Source organism: Neofelis nebulosa, chromosome 2, assembly GCF_028018385.1.
Source record: "Neofelis nebulosa isolate mNeoNeb1 chromosome 2, mNeoNeb1.pri, whole genome shotgun sequence".
Lineage (NCBI taxonomy): Eukaryota > Metazoa > Chordata > Mammalia > Carnivora > Felidae > Neofelis > Neofelis nebulosa.
In genome coordinates this window covers 186,352,640-186,370,802 of record NC_080783.1, presented here as the reverse complement: position 1 = coordinate 186,370,802, position 18,163 = coordinate 186,352,640, and the positions used below count along the sequence as shown (strand labels likewise).

Here is an 18,163-nt window from a genome sequence, read left to right as displayed (position 1 = left end):
AACAAGGAGATGAATGTAGCCTTCCCCTACAAACAACAGGGCAGTTTGTCTCCCCCTCCCCCTTTTAGTTTCAAAGCCTCTAATTCTGATCTTCTACAGAGCCAGTACCGGACATTTAGCAGAAGAGGCCAAGCTTCAAGTTCTCATGCAGCCCTCCCAATAGTATAAATGTCCAAGTAATCTCATTGGGGCCTCCATCTGCAACCTGCAATTTATGCTTCACCTACAGGACAAATTGCAGTGTTTTGACCAACACTGCAGATCTTGCTCTTCTCCCCCAAATGTAGTGAAAATGTTAACACCTGGGTTCAGTTCCTTTCCTGTGTCTACTTGCATATCCCGCCTCCCCCAATGTAACTTTCTGATTCTGAGGCAGCTATCAACCTTCATTTTACCCTAAAAAAAGGAAAGCAGAGAGTAAATTACTCTTAAAATCAAGAGTAATTGATTTTCATTAAATTACATTTTCATTAAATTCAGGGGCTGGTGCCCCCTGAAATGAAGACTCAACAAGGTCTCAGTTCAAGTTTAATAGAAACAAAGATCAAAAGTGATGCCCCACTACTGTACACATCAGTTGACTTGCCCCATAGCACAGCATGGGCCATTCTCTCCAGAGGAAGAAAGGCTGGCCTCCCCAACCCCTGCAGGAAAGGCCTGTCCCATCCCATACCACATCTGCACTGAATCTAAAGTCTTGTGTCTTAAGCATGACAATAGTACAAAAGAGATTTTGTTTTCATGGCCAGCCAATGCAGCCGGGCCCTAAAAAGGCCCAGTGCTCACTTCTGCTTAGAGAAATATTCTTTGCTCTTCTGGACATCAGGCTTGATGGTATCACTGCCAGGCTTCCAGCCAGCTGGGCACACTGCAAGAGAAGAGTACTATCAATTAATAACCTGCTCAGTAGTGAGTTCCACCCTCCTCCCATGGACAAATGGGTGACAATCAGACAAAAGGCTCAAAACCAAATCTGATACCTTAAGAGGCTGAACACTCAGGAACCAGAATACTTATGCTATAGTGTGAGATAATTCAAGTCTTTTAGTGCAAGGATAACTACAAACATAATTCAATCCTCACCACAGCCCTAATGCTATTGTATCTAATTTATTCATGCAGCACCTGAAATTTAAAGAAATTAAGTAACTACCTTACAAGGTTCAATTGTATGCTTTGGTCTACAAATAATCTGCGTAATGCACATACAGCAAAAAAAAAAAAAAAAAAAAACCCTACATGTATTAATATTTGTTAACAGTAGACAGTGGATGAATTGGTATTTGTATTTCCTCAATTATTTTATGTATGCTTCATGTATATATATTTTTTTATATTTATTTATTTTTTGAGAGACACAGAGAAACAGGGCACAAGTTGGGGAGGGGCAGAGAAAGAAGACAGAATCCAAAGCAGGCTCCAGGCTCTGAACTGTCAGCACATAGCCCAACACGGGACTCACAAACTGTGAGATCATGACCTGAGCCAAAGTCGGACACTTAACCGACTGAGCAACCCAGGCACCCCTTCATGTGTATCTTTTTAAAAATCTTAATTGCTCTTCAATAAATGGTGCTGGGACCAGCTGGACTTCCACATGAGAAAGAATGAAGGTGGATCCCTATTTTACACCTCATATTTAAAAAAAAAAAAAAAAAAAAAAAAAAAAAAAATCAACTCAATAATGGGTCAACCTAAATATAAGGGCTAAAATCATAAACTCTGGAGAAAACAGAACTTCACAACCTTGGATTTGGAAATGTATTTGTAGATAGGATTATAAAAGCACATGCAACAATAAACAGATAAATTTGACTTGATCTAAATTATAAACTTTTGTACAAAGGCTTTTTTTAAAGTTTATTTTCATTTATTCTGAGAGAGAGAGTGAGCAGGGAGGAACAGAGGGAGACAGAATCCCAAGCAGGCTCCACAATGTCAACACAGAGCCTGATGTTGGGCTGGAACTCCCAAATCATAAGATCATGACCTGAGCCAAAATCAAGAGTTGGATGCTTAACTGACTGAGCCACAAAGGTGCCCCAAAAAGGACATTTTAAGAGTTAACACACAGAATGGGAATATTTACCCATCATGTACCTGATGAGGGATTAATATCCAAAATGTATAAAGAACTCCCAGAACTGAAGACATCCAGTGAACTCGCCTGGGTGACTGTCGGTTAAGCATCTGACTCTTGGTTCTCACAGGGTTCGTGAGTTTGAGCCCCATGTCAAATTCATGTCCCACTTGCCAATTCTCTCTCTTCCTTTCTCTCCCTGTCCCTTCCCCACTTGCTGTCTCTCTCAAACTTAAAAAAGAACTTTTACCAAAAAAAAAAAAAAAAAAAAAACCACAAAAAAACACAAAAAAAAACCTCCCACAACTCAACAAAAGACACCCTAGCTCAAAACAGGCAAAGGACTTGAGTAGACATTTCTCTAAAGATATGCAAATGGCCAATAAGCACATGAAAACATGCCCGATATCACTATTCATTAGGGACATGCAAATCAAAAGCACAATGACACCTCTTCACACCCACCAGGCTATATAGCATTTAAAAAAAAAAAAAAAAAAAAAAAAAGAGGGGCGCCTGGGTGGCGCAGTGGGTTAAGCGTCCGACTTCAGCCAGGTCACACAAAATTGTGAATGCAATTAATGCCACTGAATTATACACTTAATGACAGATTAGGCCACACTGTATTGCATTAAAAATCTAAAAACTTTAGAGGTGCCTGGGTGGCTTAGTTGGTTCAGTGTCCGACTCTTGATTTTGGCTCAGATCATGATCCCAGGGTTGTAGGATTGAGCTCTGCATTGGATTCCATGCTGAGGGTGGAGCCTAAGATTCTCTCTCCCTCTGCCCCTCTTCCCCAGTTTACAGGCTCTTAACAAAAAAACAAAAAAAAAAACAAAAAAACAAAAAAATCACGATTTGTCTACATACCAAGAAATAAGCTAAACAAACAAAGCTAGGACTGTGTAACAACAGTTAACACTAAGCTGCTTCTTCCTTCTCACAGCCCTTGGAGGATCTGAAGATAGCAACCAGTTTGCCTCCTCAGTGTTAAATGCCAAACTGGACAGCCTGAAATACATGCGGGCAGGACCCCCATAACAGGCCCTATTTGTCTAAGTAAGTGCCTTCTACCCCATGGTAAACAAAGGTCTGCATTTGAATCTTTCATACATTTATGCAGAAAGCATAGCTTTTAACCTTTTCCTATAATCCTGAGCCAGCAATGCTCCTTGGGCTAACCTGAGGAGAGAGAAGCAAGGAAACCAATCTCTGATTTTTCACTTCCATTTGCTATTCCATCTTCTAGGAGACACATAGTCACCAAGTCCAATAATGAAGCAGCAAATCTCTCTTGCTCAAGTGAGAGAAGGGGAGCCCCCTTTCAGTCCAAGGATATCATAGCCTTAGATGTCACTCTGCAACCAGATGTCTGGGAACAAAGTATAGATGGACCCAGCTGCCATCCATTACTTTCCTGGAATCTTCACTTGATTGTTACAATTATTAGCTTTATTAGCACCAAAGGGTTAAAACACAGGTCCCTAAAGCATAAAAAAGCTAGAGAACAAAGAACAGCAAATAAGCAGAGACCAGGCGAGAGCCAGCCAAAAGTTTGACAGTAGATGTGAACAGGGAACCAACAAAGTTGGTCTTAGAAAACCTATAACCTTTAAAAGAAAAGCCCAATTATAAATCATGACACAAAGATAGGAATAATGAACCAGAAAAACCTTGCCAACTTATTCTCATGGGCAGTAAAGGTTCATGGCACTTAAGAATATATGTTAAAAAAAAAAAAAAAAAAAAAAAAAGAATATAACCAGTTATCAGTGACAAGACAGAAAGAACCACACTTGCATGTTTCACTCATACCCAGCAGTGTTGGTTTTCTCAGAACATGGGGTACAGAAGAACTGGTTAAGCCCCACATAAACCACCTTTCAAAATAGCATGACTCTCCAAGGAGAAAGTGACATAGTCATGGTAACCTCAGTATAAGAAACTTCCAAAACAGCCCTCAAGAGGGACTTTTTAGCATTTTAAAAATTAAAAAAAAGGGGCGCCTGGGTGGCGCAGTCGGTTAAGCGTCCGACTTCAGCCAGGTCACGATCTCGCGGTCTGTGAGTTCGAGCCCCGCGTCAGGCTCTGGGCTGATGGCTCGGAGCCTGGAGCCTGTTTCCAATTCTGTGTGTCTCCCTCTCTCTCTGCCCCTTCCCCGTTCATGCTCTGTCTCTCTCTCTGTCCCAAAAATAAATAAAAAACGTTGAAAAAAAAAAAAAAAATTTAAATTAAAGAAAAAAAAAAAAAAAAAAACCAGCTGTGAATTTGGTTTGGTTTCCACATTTACTATGAATAAATACTGTATTTAAAATATTCGTTTGAGTCCTCAAAAATAACAACGTAGTTTCTCAACTACAGAAAACAAACTGAGGGGCACCTGGGTGGCTCAGTAGGTTAAGCACCTGACTTCAGCTCAGGTCATGACCTCAATTACTCGAGTTTGAGCCCTGTGTTGGGCTCTGTGCTGGCAGCTCCAGGGCCTGGAGCCTGTTTCTGATTCTGTGTCTCCCTCCCTCTCTGCCCCCTCCTCCACTCACATCTGTCTCTCTCTCCTTCAAAAATAAACATTAAAAAATTAAGAAGGGGCACCTGGGTGGCTCAGTCGGTTAAGCGGCCGACTTCAGCTCAGGTCACGATCTCGTGGTCCGTGAGTTCGAGCCCCGAGTCGGGCTCTGTGCTGACAGCTCAGAGCCTGGAGCCTGTTTCAGATTCTGTGTCTCCCTCTCTCTGACCCTCCCCCATTCATGCTGTCTCTCTCTGTCTCAAAAATAAACGTTAAAAAAAAAAAAATTAAGAAAAAAAAACAGGGTTACCGGAGGGAATGGGGAGGCAGGATATGGGTTAAATGGGTGATGGGTATGAAGGAGGGCACTTGTGTAGAGCACTGGTATTGTAAGTGATGAATCGCTAAGTTTTACACCTGAAACAGTTACATTATGTTAACTGGAATTTAAATAAAAACTTGAAAACACAGGAACATAGAATATATAAATACAAATGAAACTGAATTTCACTGTATACCTAAAACTGACGTTATATGTCAATTACATCAAAAAATAGAAATGTAGAGTTATCTGTCAAATAACACAAGCTAAGTACCTCACATACCATGTTTGGTATTCATACGCTCTCAAATGGCAATTATATAAATCATAAAGGCTACACACAACAAGCTATGCCTGTTCTAGTGAGATGGAAAGAAGAGACCAAGACTCTGAAGAAGCAATCTTCAGTTATGAAAGCTTGGGTTCAAGTCTTACCTATATGCAAGGTGCTAGGAAGTTCAATAAAGGGCTTTAACAACACTCCTCAGCAACTTCTTTGTGCTGAATCTCATCCCCCACCAGGAGGCAGTCTCAGCAGCAGTCAGCTCCTTCAATCCACACAAGCTTCCGCAAATGGGGCCTTTGGGTATCAGCGCTCATGGATTCATACTAGCGTTCCCCTCTAGCCAAACTATCACTTTTCGGTTCCCCTAAGAGACATCATCAATTCCAACTCTTATCAACTTCCATGTTCTTTACCACAAAATCAGAGGTGAAATGGGCCTTAGAAAACTAGTCTGAACTATTTATTATCTAGAGAAAGAAAATGGAACGTTTTAAGACAAATTGATTGAAGTACACTTGTGCACCTGATTTGACATCAGTAGCACTTGATCACAACTATTCTGTCCTTAGGGCACCTGGGTGGCTCACTTGCTTAAGTAGTCTACTTGGGCCCAGGTCATGATCTCACGGTTCATGGGTTCAAGCCCCATGTCTGGCTCTGTGCTGACAGCTGAGTCTGGAGCCTGCTTTGGATTCTGTGTCTCCCTCTCTGTCCCTCCCCTGCTCGTGCTCGGTCTCCCTCAAAAATAAACATTAAAAAAAAATAAAAACAAAATAACTATCTTGTCCTTCTCATCCTCAATTGTTAAGCTTGGAAAGGTGTAGGCTTCAAGATCTCCATTCCCCACATACCCAGCACCTGTAGCCTCAGGAGCTAAGTCTTAAAAAACTAAACTAACTCTTAAGATAAGGTTGTCTCATTCCAGCAACAACTATACTCCAGTGAGGGGGAAAAAGTAAAAAAAGCTACAGCCTTGGGGCACCTGGGTGGCTCAGTTGGTTAAGTTTCCCACTCTTGATTTCGACTGAGGTCATGATCTCAAGGTCTGTGAGATCAAACCCCACTTCAGGCTTTGTGCTGACTGCGTGGAGCCTCTTTGGGATTCTCTCTCCCTGTTTCTCTCTCTCTGCCCCTTCCCTGCTTGTGCACATGCTCTGGCACGGTCTCAAAAACTTAAAAAACATCTGGGGCACCTGGGTGGTTCAGTCGGTTAAGCATTTAACTTTGGCTCAGGTCATCTCACAGTTTGTGGTTTTGAGCCCTGCATCAGGCTCTGCACGGACAGTATAGAGCCTCCTTGGGATCTCTCGCTCTCCCTCCCTCAAAATTAAACTTAAAAAAAAAAAAAAAAAAAAAAAAAAAAAAAAAAAAAAAAACAGCTACACCCTTACAAACTCAAAAGCTGGGATCAAGTAGTTCAGTACTTTATCATACTGCAGTAAGAATATTAGAAGGAGGGGCGCCTGGGTGGCTCAGTCGGTTGGGCGTCTGACTTCAGCTCAGGTCACGATCTCGCGGTTCGCGAGTTCGAGCCCCGCATCGGGCTCTGGGCTGATGGCTCAGAGCCTGGAGCCTGCTTCCGATTCTGTGTCTCCCTCTCTCTGCCCCTCCCCCGTTCATGCTGTGTTTCTCTCTCTGTCTCAAAAATAAATAAACGTTAAAAAAAAAAAAAAAATTAAAAAAAAAGAATATTAGAAGGAAAGTACTAATGCTGGATAAATAGGAAAAGAAAGGTCTACACTCTCTAAAATGCTAGGTAAAAAAACTCTAAATTGAATCTCTTTAGTGATGTGTAGATTCTCTAAGGACAACCTTGTAAAACATTATCTTTGGGGTACCTGGGTAGCTCAGCCAGTTGAGTGCCCAACTCTTTCTTTTTGGTTCAGATCATGATCCAAGGGTCATGGGAATGAGCCCTGTGTCAGACTCCATGTTAAGCATGGAGTCTGCTTCACATTCTCTCTCCCCCTGCCCCCTCCCTCACTCACAGGCATTCTAAACAAAAAATTAAAATTAAAAAATTTAACAAAAAAGTCTTTGATCCTCAAATGTCTAATGAAGAACCTTGATATTTCATTTGAAACCCTCTATCCCTAACCCTCACCCTCTTCCTTCAAAAAAGTTTTAAACATTTACATAATTTGGTTATTTGCAGAGCATAATTCTTATAAATACAACAACAACGCTGTACAATAAAACGTTTTTTATTTTTTAGAATGTATTTAAGAAGATAAAAAAAAAAAGTATTAGCTGTATCTGTCCATTGTCCTTGGGCAAGTTATCTTAGCCCTATTTATATTTTCCAAAATTCAAAACTGGTCTTAGATTTGTGTTTAAAAAGGATCATAAAACAAATACGGACCACAGGGATTAAGCTCCTCTCCCAATAAACACTTGTCAAGAATGGCATGCTTTATCTCTAGATATAATTCTCAAGCCTTTTGTTTTGTTCTTATACACCTATGAAATCCTCCTACACTCCTTTAATAACTTAAAGGCTTCAGCAGTGATTCTAAATGAGCAGGGCAGAAGCTGGGAATGTGGAGCTGGAACAAAAAACCTTTATTCTCTTCCCCAAGCTTTTCCATTATCTCACCCCCACAACCCAGTATAATGCAGAGACTTCAATTTCTTGGAGAAACAGATTTTTCTCATTTGGTAGACCATGTTCCTGCCATCTTTCGTATCCTACCACCATTCTATTGTCAAGTCACTAGGTGAATTGGCTTACCTTCCCCATGCTTGTCAGTAAACTGGAAGGCCTGAACTAGTCTCAGAGTCTCATCCACAGAACGGCCGACAGGAAGGTCATTTACTGTGATCTGTCGAAGGATACCTTTCTCATCAATGATAAAGAGGCCCCTGGGAAGAAGAGATTGAAGGCTTGAGAGAGATGCAATTATCAGTTTGGAAACTGCTTGCAATGGAAATGAAAACGTGCTGGCCTCCCAGACTTGCACTGGCTTTGCCTCTAGTGAAGAAGCATCCCCCGCCAACCCCTGCTCAGTTGGAAAATCGTACTACTCTCAACCTTCAGGTCTTAGGCATACAGATAAGGAAGGAGAGAAAGAGGGAGGGAGAGAGAGAAAGGAAAGGCAAGAAGGAAGGAGATTAGATCACCATGCTGTACACTTTAAACACATATAGTGATGGGGGAGCCTGGCTGGCTTAATTGGTAAAGCATATGACTCTTGATCTCAGGGTTGTGAGTTCGAGCCCCACGTTGGAAGTAAAGATTACTTAAAAAATAAAATCTAAATTTGGGCTCAGGTCATGTCATGGTTCGGGAGACTGAGCCCTTCCATCAGGTTCTACACGCTGAGCATGCTTGGGATCCTCTCTCCCCTTCTCTGCATCCCCCTTACTCATGTGCTCTCTTCTCTCTCAAGATAAATTTAAAAAATAAAATAAAATTTAAATAAGTAAAATTAAAAAGTTAAAAATAAACTTATTCAGTAATGTAGGTCAATTATTTCTCAGTAAATTAACTGGAGGGGAAAAACACACACACACACACACACACACACGAGTCTACAGATCAGGGTCCTATCTTTCTCCAAATAAAAAAGGCCCTCAAGTCAATCAGATAATTTTGATGACAGCCCACTGGTAGGTATATACCTGAATGAGATGCCTTCATCAGCCTTTAAGACTCCATAGTCCTGAGCAATGGTACGCTTGGGGTCTGATACCAAGGGAATGTTCATGGGTCCCAGTCCTCCTTGTTTCTTGGGTGTGTTGATCCTACAGCAAAAGGCACACATACAATCACATTCATTTAAACTCTGGTGTAGCAAAAGCATTAACTGTTTCTATTCCTTCCCTTTTTCAACATTCCTAATGTAATGTGAAGTAACTGTAATCTAATTTAATCCCCAAAAGACTTCAAACTTTTTCCAGCAGTAAAGTGAGTGCCTGAAGACAGTTAAGGTCACCAGGATACTCAGCTGCAATCCAGGTTGCTTCTTCTTTGCTGCCAGATGAGAGCAACAAGAAGTCACAGCCGTTGCACACTCCTTCCATCAGAAGCCAGAAGGCAATACTTGAGCAAGTCTATTATCAAAGCATCCAGTCCCAGTTGCAGCTTAGTTCAAAGTTCATATGCAAAAGTTGACCAAGAGATTTACCATGCCAGGTGACAGAAATGAGAATCCACAGAAGCACCAATCACTTGGCAGTTGAGTTTCTTAAATTCTTCCGCTCTGTCACTGAAAGCAATGATCTCCGTGGGGCACACAAAGGTGAAATCAAGAGGGTAAAAGAAGAACACAACGTATTTTCCTGGGGAGGGAGGGGGAGGAAAAGCCACAAGTTTGCCTTTGAAACATACTTCCTTGCTTTACAAAGGGCACCTGGCTGGCTCAGTGGGTGGTGTGTGTGATCTCCCAGCTTTGAGTTTCAGCCCCCTGTTGGGTGCTGATATTTAAGATAAAACCTTGGGCCACCTAGGTGACTCAGTCGTTAAGCATCTGACTTAGGCCCAGGTTCAAGCTCTACTTCTTTCTCTCTCTGCCCCTCCTGGGATTCTCTCTCCCTCTCTCTGCCCCTCACTTGTGCCCTCTCTTCCAAAATAAAATATTTTTTTAAAAATAAAAACCTAAACGCATTTTTCTCTGAGGAAAAAAAGCCTTTTTATAAACAATTGCTAAACACAACACTCAACACAGATGTCTCCTAACAGCTACTTTTAGAACATCTTGTGGCAGGAAAGCCTGTATTAAAAGTTCCTTTCAGTTCTGTGCTTTATTTTCCTGTCTCCTCACTAGCTGCCAATTATAAGATAAACACCCTTCAGTTTGATCTTTATCTCTAGGTAGTTAAAATTAGCACAGGAGGGGGGCACTTGGGTGGCTCAGTCCATTGAGCTTCCGACTTTGGCTCAGGTCATGATCTCAGTCTGTGAGTTTGAGCCCTGCATCGTGCTCTGTGCTGACAACTCAGAGCCTGGAGCCTGCCTCAGATTCTGTGTCTCCCTCTCTCTCCGACCCTCCCCCTTCATGCTCAGTCTGTCTCAAAAATAAACATTAAAAAAATTTTTTTTTTTTTTTAATTAGCACAGGAGGGGCCTGAATGGCTCCGTGGGTGAAGTTGGATTTCAGCTCAGGTCATGATCTCCCCGTTCCCAAGTTTGAGCCCCACGTCCGACTCTGTGCTCGGAGCCTGGAGCCTATTTCAGATTTGGTGTCTCCCTCGCTCTCTCTACCCCTCCCCGCTCACACACGGTCTCTCTCAAAAATAAACATTAAAAAAAAGTTAGCACAAACACCAAGTTCTCCAATGAAGAAAAGCAAAACCAAGGATGCAAATACCTACTAGATAGCCTAATGCCAATGATTACAATTAACCCACAGGAGAAGCTCAATTACTGGATTCCATGCTACAAAGCAATAAAGAAAAACAAAACAAAATGCCTTTTGTGCTTCTTCCACAATGAACCACATCAACGGGACAGGTAAAGTTTAAGTGATCACCTGAATCAGCACAAATCCAACAAGCCTAACAGGACAAGAAAAATTTTTTGAGGCAAAAGTTTCAAAAGTCCTGAAAGGTAACAGGATCTCTAGTGTAAATTTTACTGAGGTCACTCAGATTACCAATAGAAGTAGATCTTCAACTGGCCAAGCAGCCTTTCACCACACCTAATGGGCTGAATTATTAAAACAGTTCCAAATATTCACTCATTTCCAGGTAGCAGCAATGTCTGAAAACCAAAGTAAGGTGCTCCTTTTGACATTTACTCTGAAAACCAAAATCAGTAGAAACTCACTCATCTAAACAACCTCTCCAGGGCTTTGCCTAACAAGCACTTTGAAACCTCAGGTCAAGCCCTGGAGGACAGAGAGCAGCTCTTTCTAAACCCTTGGGCCAGGGTCACCTCCCCATGGTGCTACTTATCCTGTTTGCCAGAGGAGCTTCCCTCCATAGGGCCCCTCTCCTCTTACTTGCTTCTCATTCCAAACAAGTGTGCTGTGTTAGGAAACCTTAGTCACATGTTCATGCAAAAGCCGAGTCTAGGAACTAATTACCACACTACTAAGAAAGGTACACTTAAAACCGGAGTTTCAGGTTCGCATTTCAAGGAATTTGTATCAATTATCCCAGAAAACGCAGCTGTTCTAGGACTGTTAAGGTTTAACAAGAAAAAAAAAAAAAAAGAAGAGCCTCATTAGAATTTGCCAAGTGTTTGCATGAAACTGTAACAGGAAGAGTTGTTCCAACTGTACCATCAACTCTTCTCTTGGGGCAAAACAGTCAAGGGAATGTACCTAAGCCTTCTGCCTATTATAGCAGCTGTGCCATACATTATTTCAAAAACTTAATAAGCAGCTTAAGCCCCAAAAACTTGAGCTTTCAATGAAATACTGAGAAGATCTCCAAGACAATACAACTGAGTACTGAGAAGATAACTGAACTAATACATCCAGACATAATGAAGCATGGGCTTTTTCCATAGCAGTCTGAACCTAAAAGTCTACCCCCATGAACATGGTTGGTAATCACTACTTCAACATGTAGGTAAACGGCCTCCTACCCTAAAGATGGTGACCTACAATATATAAATTCATTTTACAATCAAACATGACAGATACAGAAACCTAATGAGCCACCTTAAACTGTAAAATAGTTAAATCTTAATGTTTATTTTTTTAAGAGAAAGAGAGCATGAGCGGGGGAGGGTCGGAGAGGGAGACACAGAATCTGAAGCAGGCTCCAGGCTGAGTTGTCAGCACAGAGCCCGACGTAGGGCTCGAACTCACGAACCAGGAGATCATGACCTGAGCTGAAATCGGATGCTCAACCAACTGAGCCACCCAGGTGCCCCTAAAGTAATTCAATTTTAATGAATCTAAAGTAATTACTCTCACCTTTGTAGTCAGATAAGCTGATGTCTTTGAACTGGCCATCTGGCATAACAGCCGTGGCTTTGAAGTTGGGGGCAGGATGCCCAATTTTGGCATTTCCTGAAGACATCTTACTATCAGCTGAAAAAGAAAAAAGAGGAAATGAATTAGAAACAAGCCTTACTTTTTTTTTTTTTTTTAGATAACCAGCACATTTCATCTACTTAGAAACTTAGCTGTAGAATGATAAAAGAATTGTCCAGTGGCCCTGAACATATACATTAATTTTTACATTAGTAAGAAGCATAAACTGAGCTTTCCATCTTTTGAAACAAAACCAGATACTCCATGTCTGAGTATCATTTTCACTTAAATACAGCAATTTCTTTATAAACTAAAGTAACCTCTATTACTTTTTCTAAAACAGGAATTGTGCAAAGGCACTTTCCTTCTGTATTTTCATTATACATAAAGAAACAAAGGAAGGTTCAGCCCCAAACCTGAGCCCAAATGAACAATGTCAGTGTCTGATTCCTAGATGTGATCATGTTGCCACCCCTTTCCCTGGACTGCACCTTCATCTGCCTTCATAATTCAGGAAGCACACTTGACGTTTCTCCAGGTACATTTGCCCACAAGAGCACACACCCTAAAGCAATCCAATTTTTTAAGAGGCAAGACCACTATTCTGGCATCTACTAAATTCCAAAACTTCAGGGGTTGTGTTTTAAGCACTTGAAGTGCTTACAAAAATGGGTTTCTGACCTGGGGCCAGGACAACGAGAGTCTATTGCTAAAAAGCAATGCTGCACTGGATTCACCCACGTGGAAACAAAGATAAGGATTTAAGAGCTAACCCAGTACGCCATCAGTTTGAAAGCAGCAAGCTAATTTTCCAAGTCCCAAAGTTTTTTGGTGCATAGCACCACAACCAAAAACGTTGTGAGCATCGATCACTGAAAACTTTTTTTTAATATTTATTTTTGAGAGAGAGCACCAGCGAGGGAAGTGCAGAGAGCCTGATGCGGGGCTCTAACCCACTAAAGGGGAGATCAAGACCTGAGCGGAAGTTGGACGCTCAACCGACCAAGCCACCCAGGTGCCCCAATCACTGCAAACTTTACTGCTTAACACACACTTTTAACAACAAAAAAGCAGCGCCTGGGTGGCTCAGTCGGTTAAGCTTCCGACCTGCTTTGGATCAGGTCATAATCTCGGCGATCCGGAGTTCGGGCCTCGCTTTAGGCACCGTACGGACAGACAGCTCAGAGCCTGGAGACTGTTTCAAATTCTGTGTCTCCCTCTCCGCCTTTCCCCTGCTCTCGCTCTCTCAAAAATAAACATTAAAAAAAAATTTTTTTTAACTAGTAAGGCACGCTCCAACTTGGCGACCAAACATATAGGGTGTGACCAACATAAAGGCCCTTCACGTCCAAACCTGCTTTTCCAGACGGCCCCCACGTCCGCTAAAGTCCAACTTAGCGAGGGGAAGGCTGCTGGACCTTAAGCCCTTTGTGGGCACCCTCCGAGGATCCGCCCCCAAACTCCGCCACACCCCCAAACTCTACTTCAGGTACCCTCCTGCCACTCCTATCATCACCCCAACACTTCGGAAAGCACCAGAAAAAAAAAAAAATGCGAAGTCTTCACAGAGGCATTTGGGACCACCACAAACCCTATTCCGTAAATGAAAAAAATAGATACAGGGAAGGGAATCTTCATATCCGAAACTCCTCATCTAGTCACAGCTGAGGACCGGTAAAAGCCTTTGCCTCTACCACACGTCGGGCGGGTAGCCTCAGGTCAGTTTCCAGGTCCATTCTAGAAGCTTCCCGAACCTGCCGCGCCCAGAAGGCTAGTCGGAGAGCCCACTACTACCACGAGTCCGCCCCGGCGCCATACCAAGCCAATGAGCGCCCTCTGCTCGGGTTGCCGGGGGAAGAGGAAACTCGAGCCGACATTAGCTTCGGGGTTTAAACAAGTCACCGCATCTCTACGGAGGGCCCACTGGAGGGTGTACGTACCACCTAACCACTCTCGAGCGCGCCACACCTCGCCAAGCCGCCTCCCCCGTCACAACCCAAACCGAGTAGGGTAGGTCCCCGGATGGACGAGGAAAAGGCGACAACAGGGGTATAGGGGCGCCTCTTACCAGGTCTAGTGCAGATAACACCAAAAGCCAGCCAGGAAGAAAACGCGTGAAGCACGCGGGAGGCACTGCTTTTATAGCCTATAGGGCTCTCGCGAGAGTCAGAGCGGGCCGGGGGTGTAAGAGGTGGAGAGAGGAGGGGGATCTGGTCCGAGCCCCGCCCCGATCGAAAGCGCCCCGCCAGAATGAGTCAGCACTTTCCTCCTTGTGGGCGGGCTAGGACGCGGAAGGTACGAATACCCCTCCTTGCCCCCGACCTTTGGGGTCGGAGAGCTGAGAGCTACAGTTTCCAAATCCATAATGCCTCGGTTAATCTGGGTCTCTGTGAGGGGGGGGGGGGGGGGCGGGGCCCCTGCGTGTCTTGCGCTCAAGGCAGAGACCAGGGTCCTGTTGCCGTCCACGGAGGATCACGTCTGATCCATACGAAGCATTGAAAACTATCCAAATGTTTCTCAAAGATTCCACCCCGATCCCCCCCAGCCTCTGCCCTATTGCTGATCCTCGGTAGACAACTTCCTTAATTGTTCTGATCACAGGATTGCTGCTTTACTTCTCCCATCCGCTTCTTCCACAGCTGCTGGAGGGAATCTTTTTGAAATCTGATCGTTTCACTCCTCTGATTTGTGGTTTAAAAAACTGGGGCTCTGTATTCAGTTTCCTCAGTTAAAACTCATTGTCATTTTATCTGTGGCCTTCAGGCAAGAGCCTTACTTTTCTTACCTATAAAATGGGAATATTATTAATTCTTTGAGATCATCTTCGTAGCTTACTTAGCAGTTCCTAGTTCTTATTATACATTAGAATGTTAGCTATTGTTGCTATAATTCTTCCTTGCTCCTAGATTAATTGTAATACCCACAACAATGTGTCGCTGTTTCAAGACTTCAGGCTTTTGTTCAAGTATGAAGAATCCGTTCCCTCCTAGTTGGCCTAGAGAAAGTATCTTTAAAGACTCAGCTGAAGCATGACTTCCTCTGAAACTGTTCCTCACCGTGGCTCATCCCCAGAATTTCTCTGAAGCTGTTCTGGTTTTTGCTCATCCGCAGAATTTACCATTCCCTCCTTTGTGCCCAAACAATATCCTGATAGCGAAAAGCTATACAAAGTATCTAAGCTATTTTACACGTTTACATGACTGCTGCTTCTTGATAGACTTTCTGGAAAGTAAGGTTTGGGTTACTTCCATCTCTGTATCCCCAAGACACAACAGAGCACCCGCTATAAAATATCAGGCGTATAATAAATATATTTTGTCCCCTTTCTGCCCCCATCTCCATTCCCCCATCCTATTAACTCCCTTGGATGTTATAGCAGAGTAAGAAATGGAAATGTGCTGAGTCATGCTGGTTGAGCATCTCAAAGTGTTTTGGCATTTATCCTACATTGCAACAGTAGTGATTTTTTATTGGTTTTGTTTTGTTTTGTTTTGTTTTTCCTTCTCTGCCTGAGGCTGAACAATTATTTAGCCATTATTCATTTCCTTCCAGAGGCGCAGGGGAGACATAGAAGTTCAGAGCTTAATAGTGGATGGTTATTGGGGCACCTGGGTGGTTCAGTCAATTAAGCCTCCAACTTGGGCTCAGGCCATGATCTCAAGGTTCGTGAGTTCGGGCCCAGCTCCAGCTCTGTGCTGACGGCTTGGAGCCTGGAGCCTGCTTGGGATTCTGTGTCTCCTCTGTTCCTCCCCTGCTCGCACTCTGTCTCTCTCTCAAAAATAAATAAAGACTTAAAAAAATACGTAGTGGATGGTTATTGCTATAGGCAGTTAAACCAACAACACACAGTCCTACTTCAGCCAGAATAAAAAATGACCATTTATTGTATCTAGCCCTGGGCTAGGCACTTAGGTTTACTTGGGTCATTCAAGAACCAAAAGAGTTATGCTGGCCCAAATAAATCTTAACAGCCTATCCCCATGGAAATAAAAAACTGAGGTGCTCCTGGGTGACCCAGCTGGTTAAGCGTCTGACTCTTGGTTTCAGCTCAGGTCATTATCTCATGGTTTGTGAGTTCGAGCCCTACAGGGGGCTGCGTGCTGACAGTGTGGAGCCTGCTTGGGATTCTTTCTCTCCCTCTCTCTGTTCCCCTCCCCTGCTTGTGCTCTCTGTCTCTTTCTTTAAAATAAATAAATAAACTTTAAGTATATATACAAAAAAATAAAAATAAAAGAACCTGAAATACCAGGACAGAGTTCTGAAAAGAGAAAAAAATCTGTTGAACACTTGCCTAGGCAAGTGACTATGGAATCTCTTTCCTGAGAACAGCAAAGACTTGGAAATGGGAGCAAGGGGTCTTTCTTCTTTATCCTTCTACAGTACCTAATATATACCTCTAGCTCTAAGTTTACACATGATTCTTTTGTCCTTCCTTATTTAACAGTGGTCTGGGAAGGATTTTACTGGTTTTATTTATCTTGTAGTGTCAGAACCTAGCAGAGTAAGTGGCATAGGAGGAATGCTTAATTTTGGAATGTACTTAAGATTTTTGAAGGGTGCCTGGGTGGCTCAGTCGGTTAAGCATCCGACTTCAGCTCAGGTCACGATCTCGCGATCTCACGGTCCGTGAGTCCGAGCCCCGCATTGGGCTCTGGGCTGATGGCTCAGAGCCTGGAGCCTGCTTCCAATTCTGTGTCTCCCTCTCTCTCTGCTCCTCCCCCGTTCATGCTCTGTCTCTCTCTCTGTCTCAAAAATAAATAAACAAAAAAAAAAAGATTTTTGAGATGTAGGGTGCCTGGGTAGCTCAGTCGGTTGAGCCTCTGACTTCGGCTCAGGTCATGATGGCATGGCTTGTGAGTTGGAGCCCCATGTCAGGCTCTGTGCTGACGGCTCAGGGCCTGGAGGCTGCTTCAGATTCTGTCTCTCTCTCTCTCTGCCCCTCCCCCACTCATGCTCTGTCTCTCAAAAATAAATAAACATTAAAAAAAAATTTTTTAAATATTTTTGAGATGTGAAGTTAACTTATTTGAACTATGTTTTAGGAAGATAACTCTAGCAGCTGTGTGATATGAAAAATAATGACTGGGAGACAAGAAGCAGAGATCCACAAGAGAAGTCTCAGAACTGTAATATGACATCGGCAGCAAGATGGGATGAAGGAAAGAAAAAATATTTCTATAGGCCTTGTATTGGATTTAGGGTGAGAAGAAAGAGGAAGTTCAATCCTTCAATCTGATTCCTTGGTTTCTTATCTTGGTGACAAAGGAGTAATGTCATGGGGCGGTGCCTGGGTAGCTTAGTCAGTTAAGCAGCTGACCATGATTCATGAGTTCGAGCCCCTTGTCAGGCTCTGTGCTGACAGCTCAGAGCCTGGAGCCTGCCTCAGATTCTGTGTCTCCCTCTCTCTCTGCCCCTCCCCCACTCATCCTTGTTCTCTCTCTCTCTCTCTCTCTCTCTCTCTCTCTCTCTCTCAGAAATAAATACAACATTAAAAAAATTTTCAAAGGAGTAATGTCATTTACCTGTGACATAGGAGATACTAGAGGAGAAGCAGGCTTGAGGTTAAAAATAATAACAAACAAGGGCGCCTGGGTGGCTCAGGCCATTGAGCACCCAACTTTAGCTCAGGTAGTGATCTTGCAGTTTGTGAGTTTGAGCCCCATATCGGGCACCCTGCTGTCTGCTGTCAGCCTGGGACTGTCAGCGCAGAGCCCTCTTCAGATCCTTTGTCCTCCTCTCTCCCTCTGCCCCTCCCCTGCTTGTGCTCTCTCCTTCTCAAAAAGTAAATAAAACTTTAAAAAATAAAGACATTTATTGAGTATTGTTTTACAGACAAAATACCTGATGCCTAAAGAATTTAAGTAAATTGTCCAAAGTCACAGCTAAGAAGTGTTGGGCCAGATGCGATCCTAGGCAGCAGAACCATCATGTACAATATGCAAATGTGACATTTATATAGACTATAATGTAAATGGTGCCCCCTGGAGTTGTGCCTTACTGTGGTCTGGCCAGGCTTTGTGACTCTGGAGTCCACCCTATTACT

At 43.0% G+C, this 18,163-nt stretch overlaps 1 protein-coding gene across 1 annotated transcript; it reads right to left on the bottom strand.

The window, feature by feature from the left end:
- Positions 1-515: 515 nt before the first annotated feature.
- Positions 516-14,321, bottom strand: PRDX1 (peroxiredoxin 1). The gene is made up of 6 exons (XM_058717594.1): positions 14,189-14,321; positions 12,061-12,177; positions 9,322-9,475; positions 8,816-8,938; positions 7,926-8,056; positions 516-868 (listed from the first exon to the last, which is right to left on the bottom strand). The coding sequence occupies exons 2-6, from the start codon at positions 12,164-12,166 to the stop codon at positions 783-785; spliced, it is 600 nt and encodes a 199-aa protein (XP_058573577.1). The 5' UTR covers positions 12,167-12,177; positions 14,189-14,321; the 3' UTR covers positions 516-782.
- Positions 14,322-18,163: the final 3,842 nt, after the last annotated feature.

Excerpts from the sequence above, each read along its gene's own strand:
- PRDX1 (XM_058717594.1), bottom strand. The coding sequence starts at position 12,166 with ATGTCTTCAGGAAATGCCAAAATTGGGCATCCTGCCCCCAACTTCAAA. Across the intron at positions 9,476-12,060 it reads CAGCTTATCTGACTACAAAG|GAAAATACGTTGTGTTCTTC; the intron begins GTGAGAGTAATT and ends CTCCCTCCCCAG. Across the intron at positions 869-7,925 it reads TACTGACAAGCATGGGGAAG|TGTGCCCAGCTGGCTGGAAG; the intron begins GTAAGCCAATTC and ends CTTCTCTTGCAG.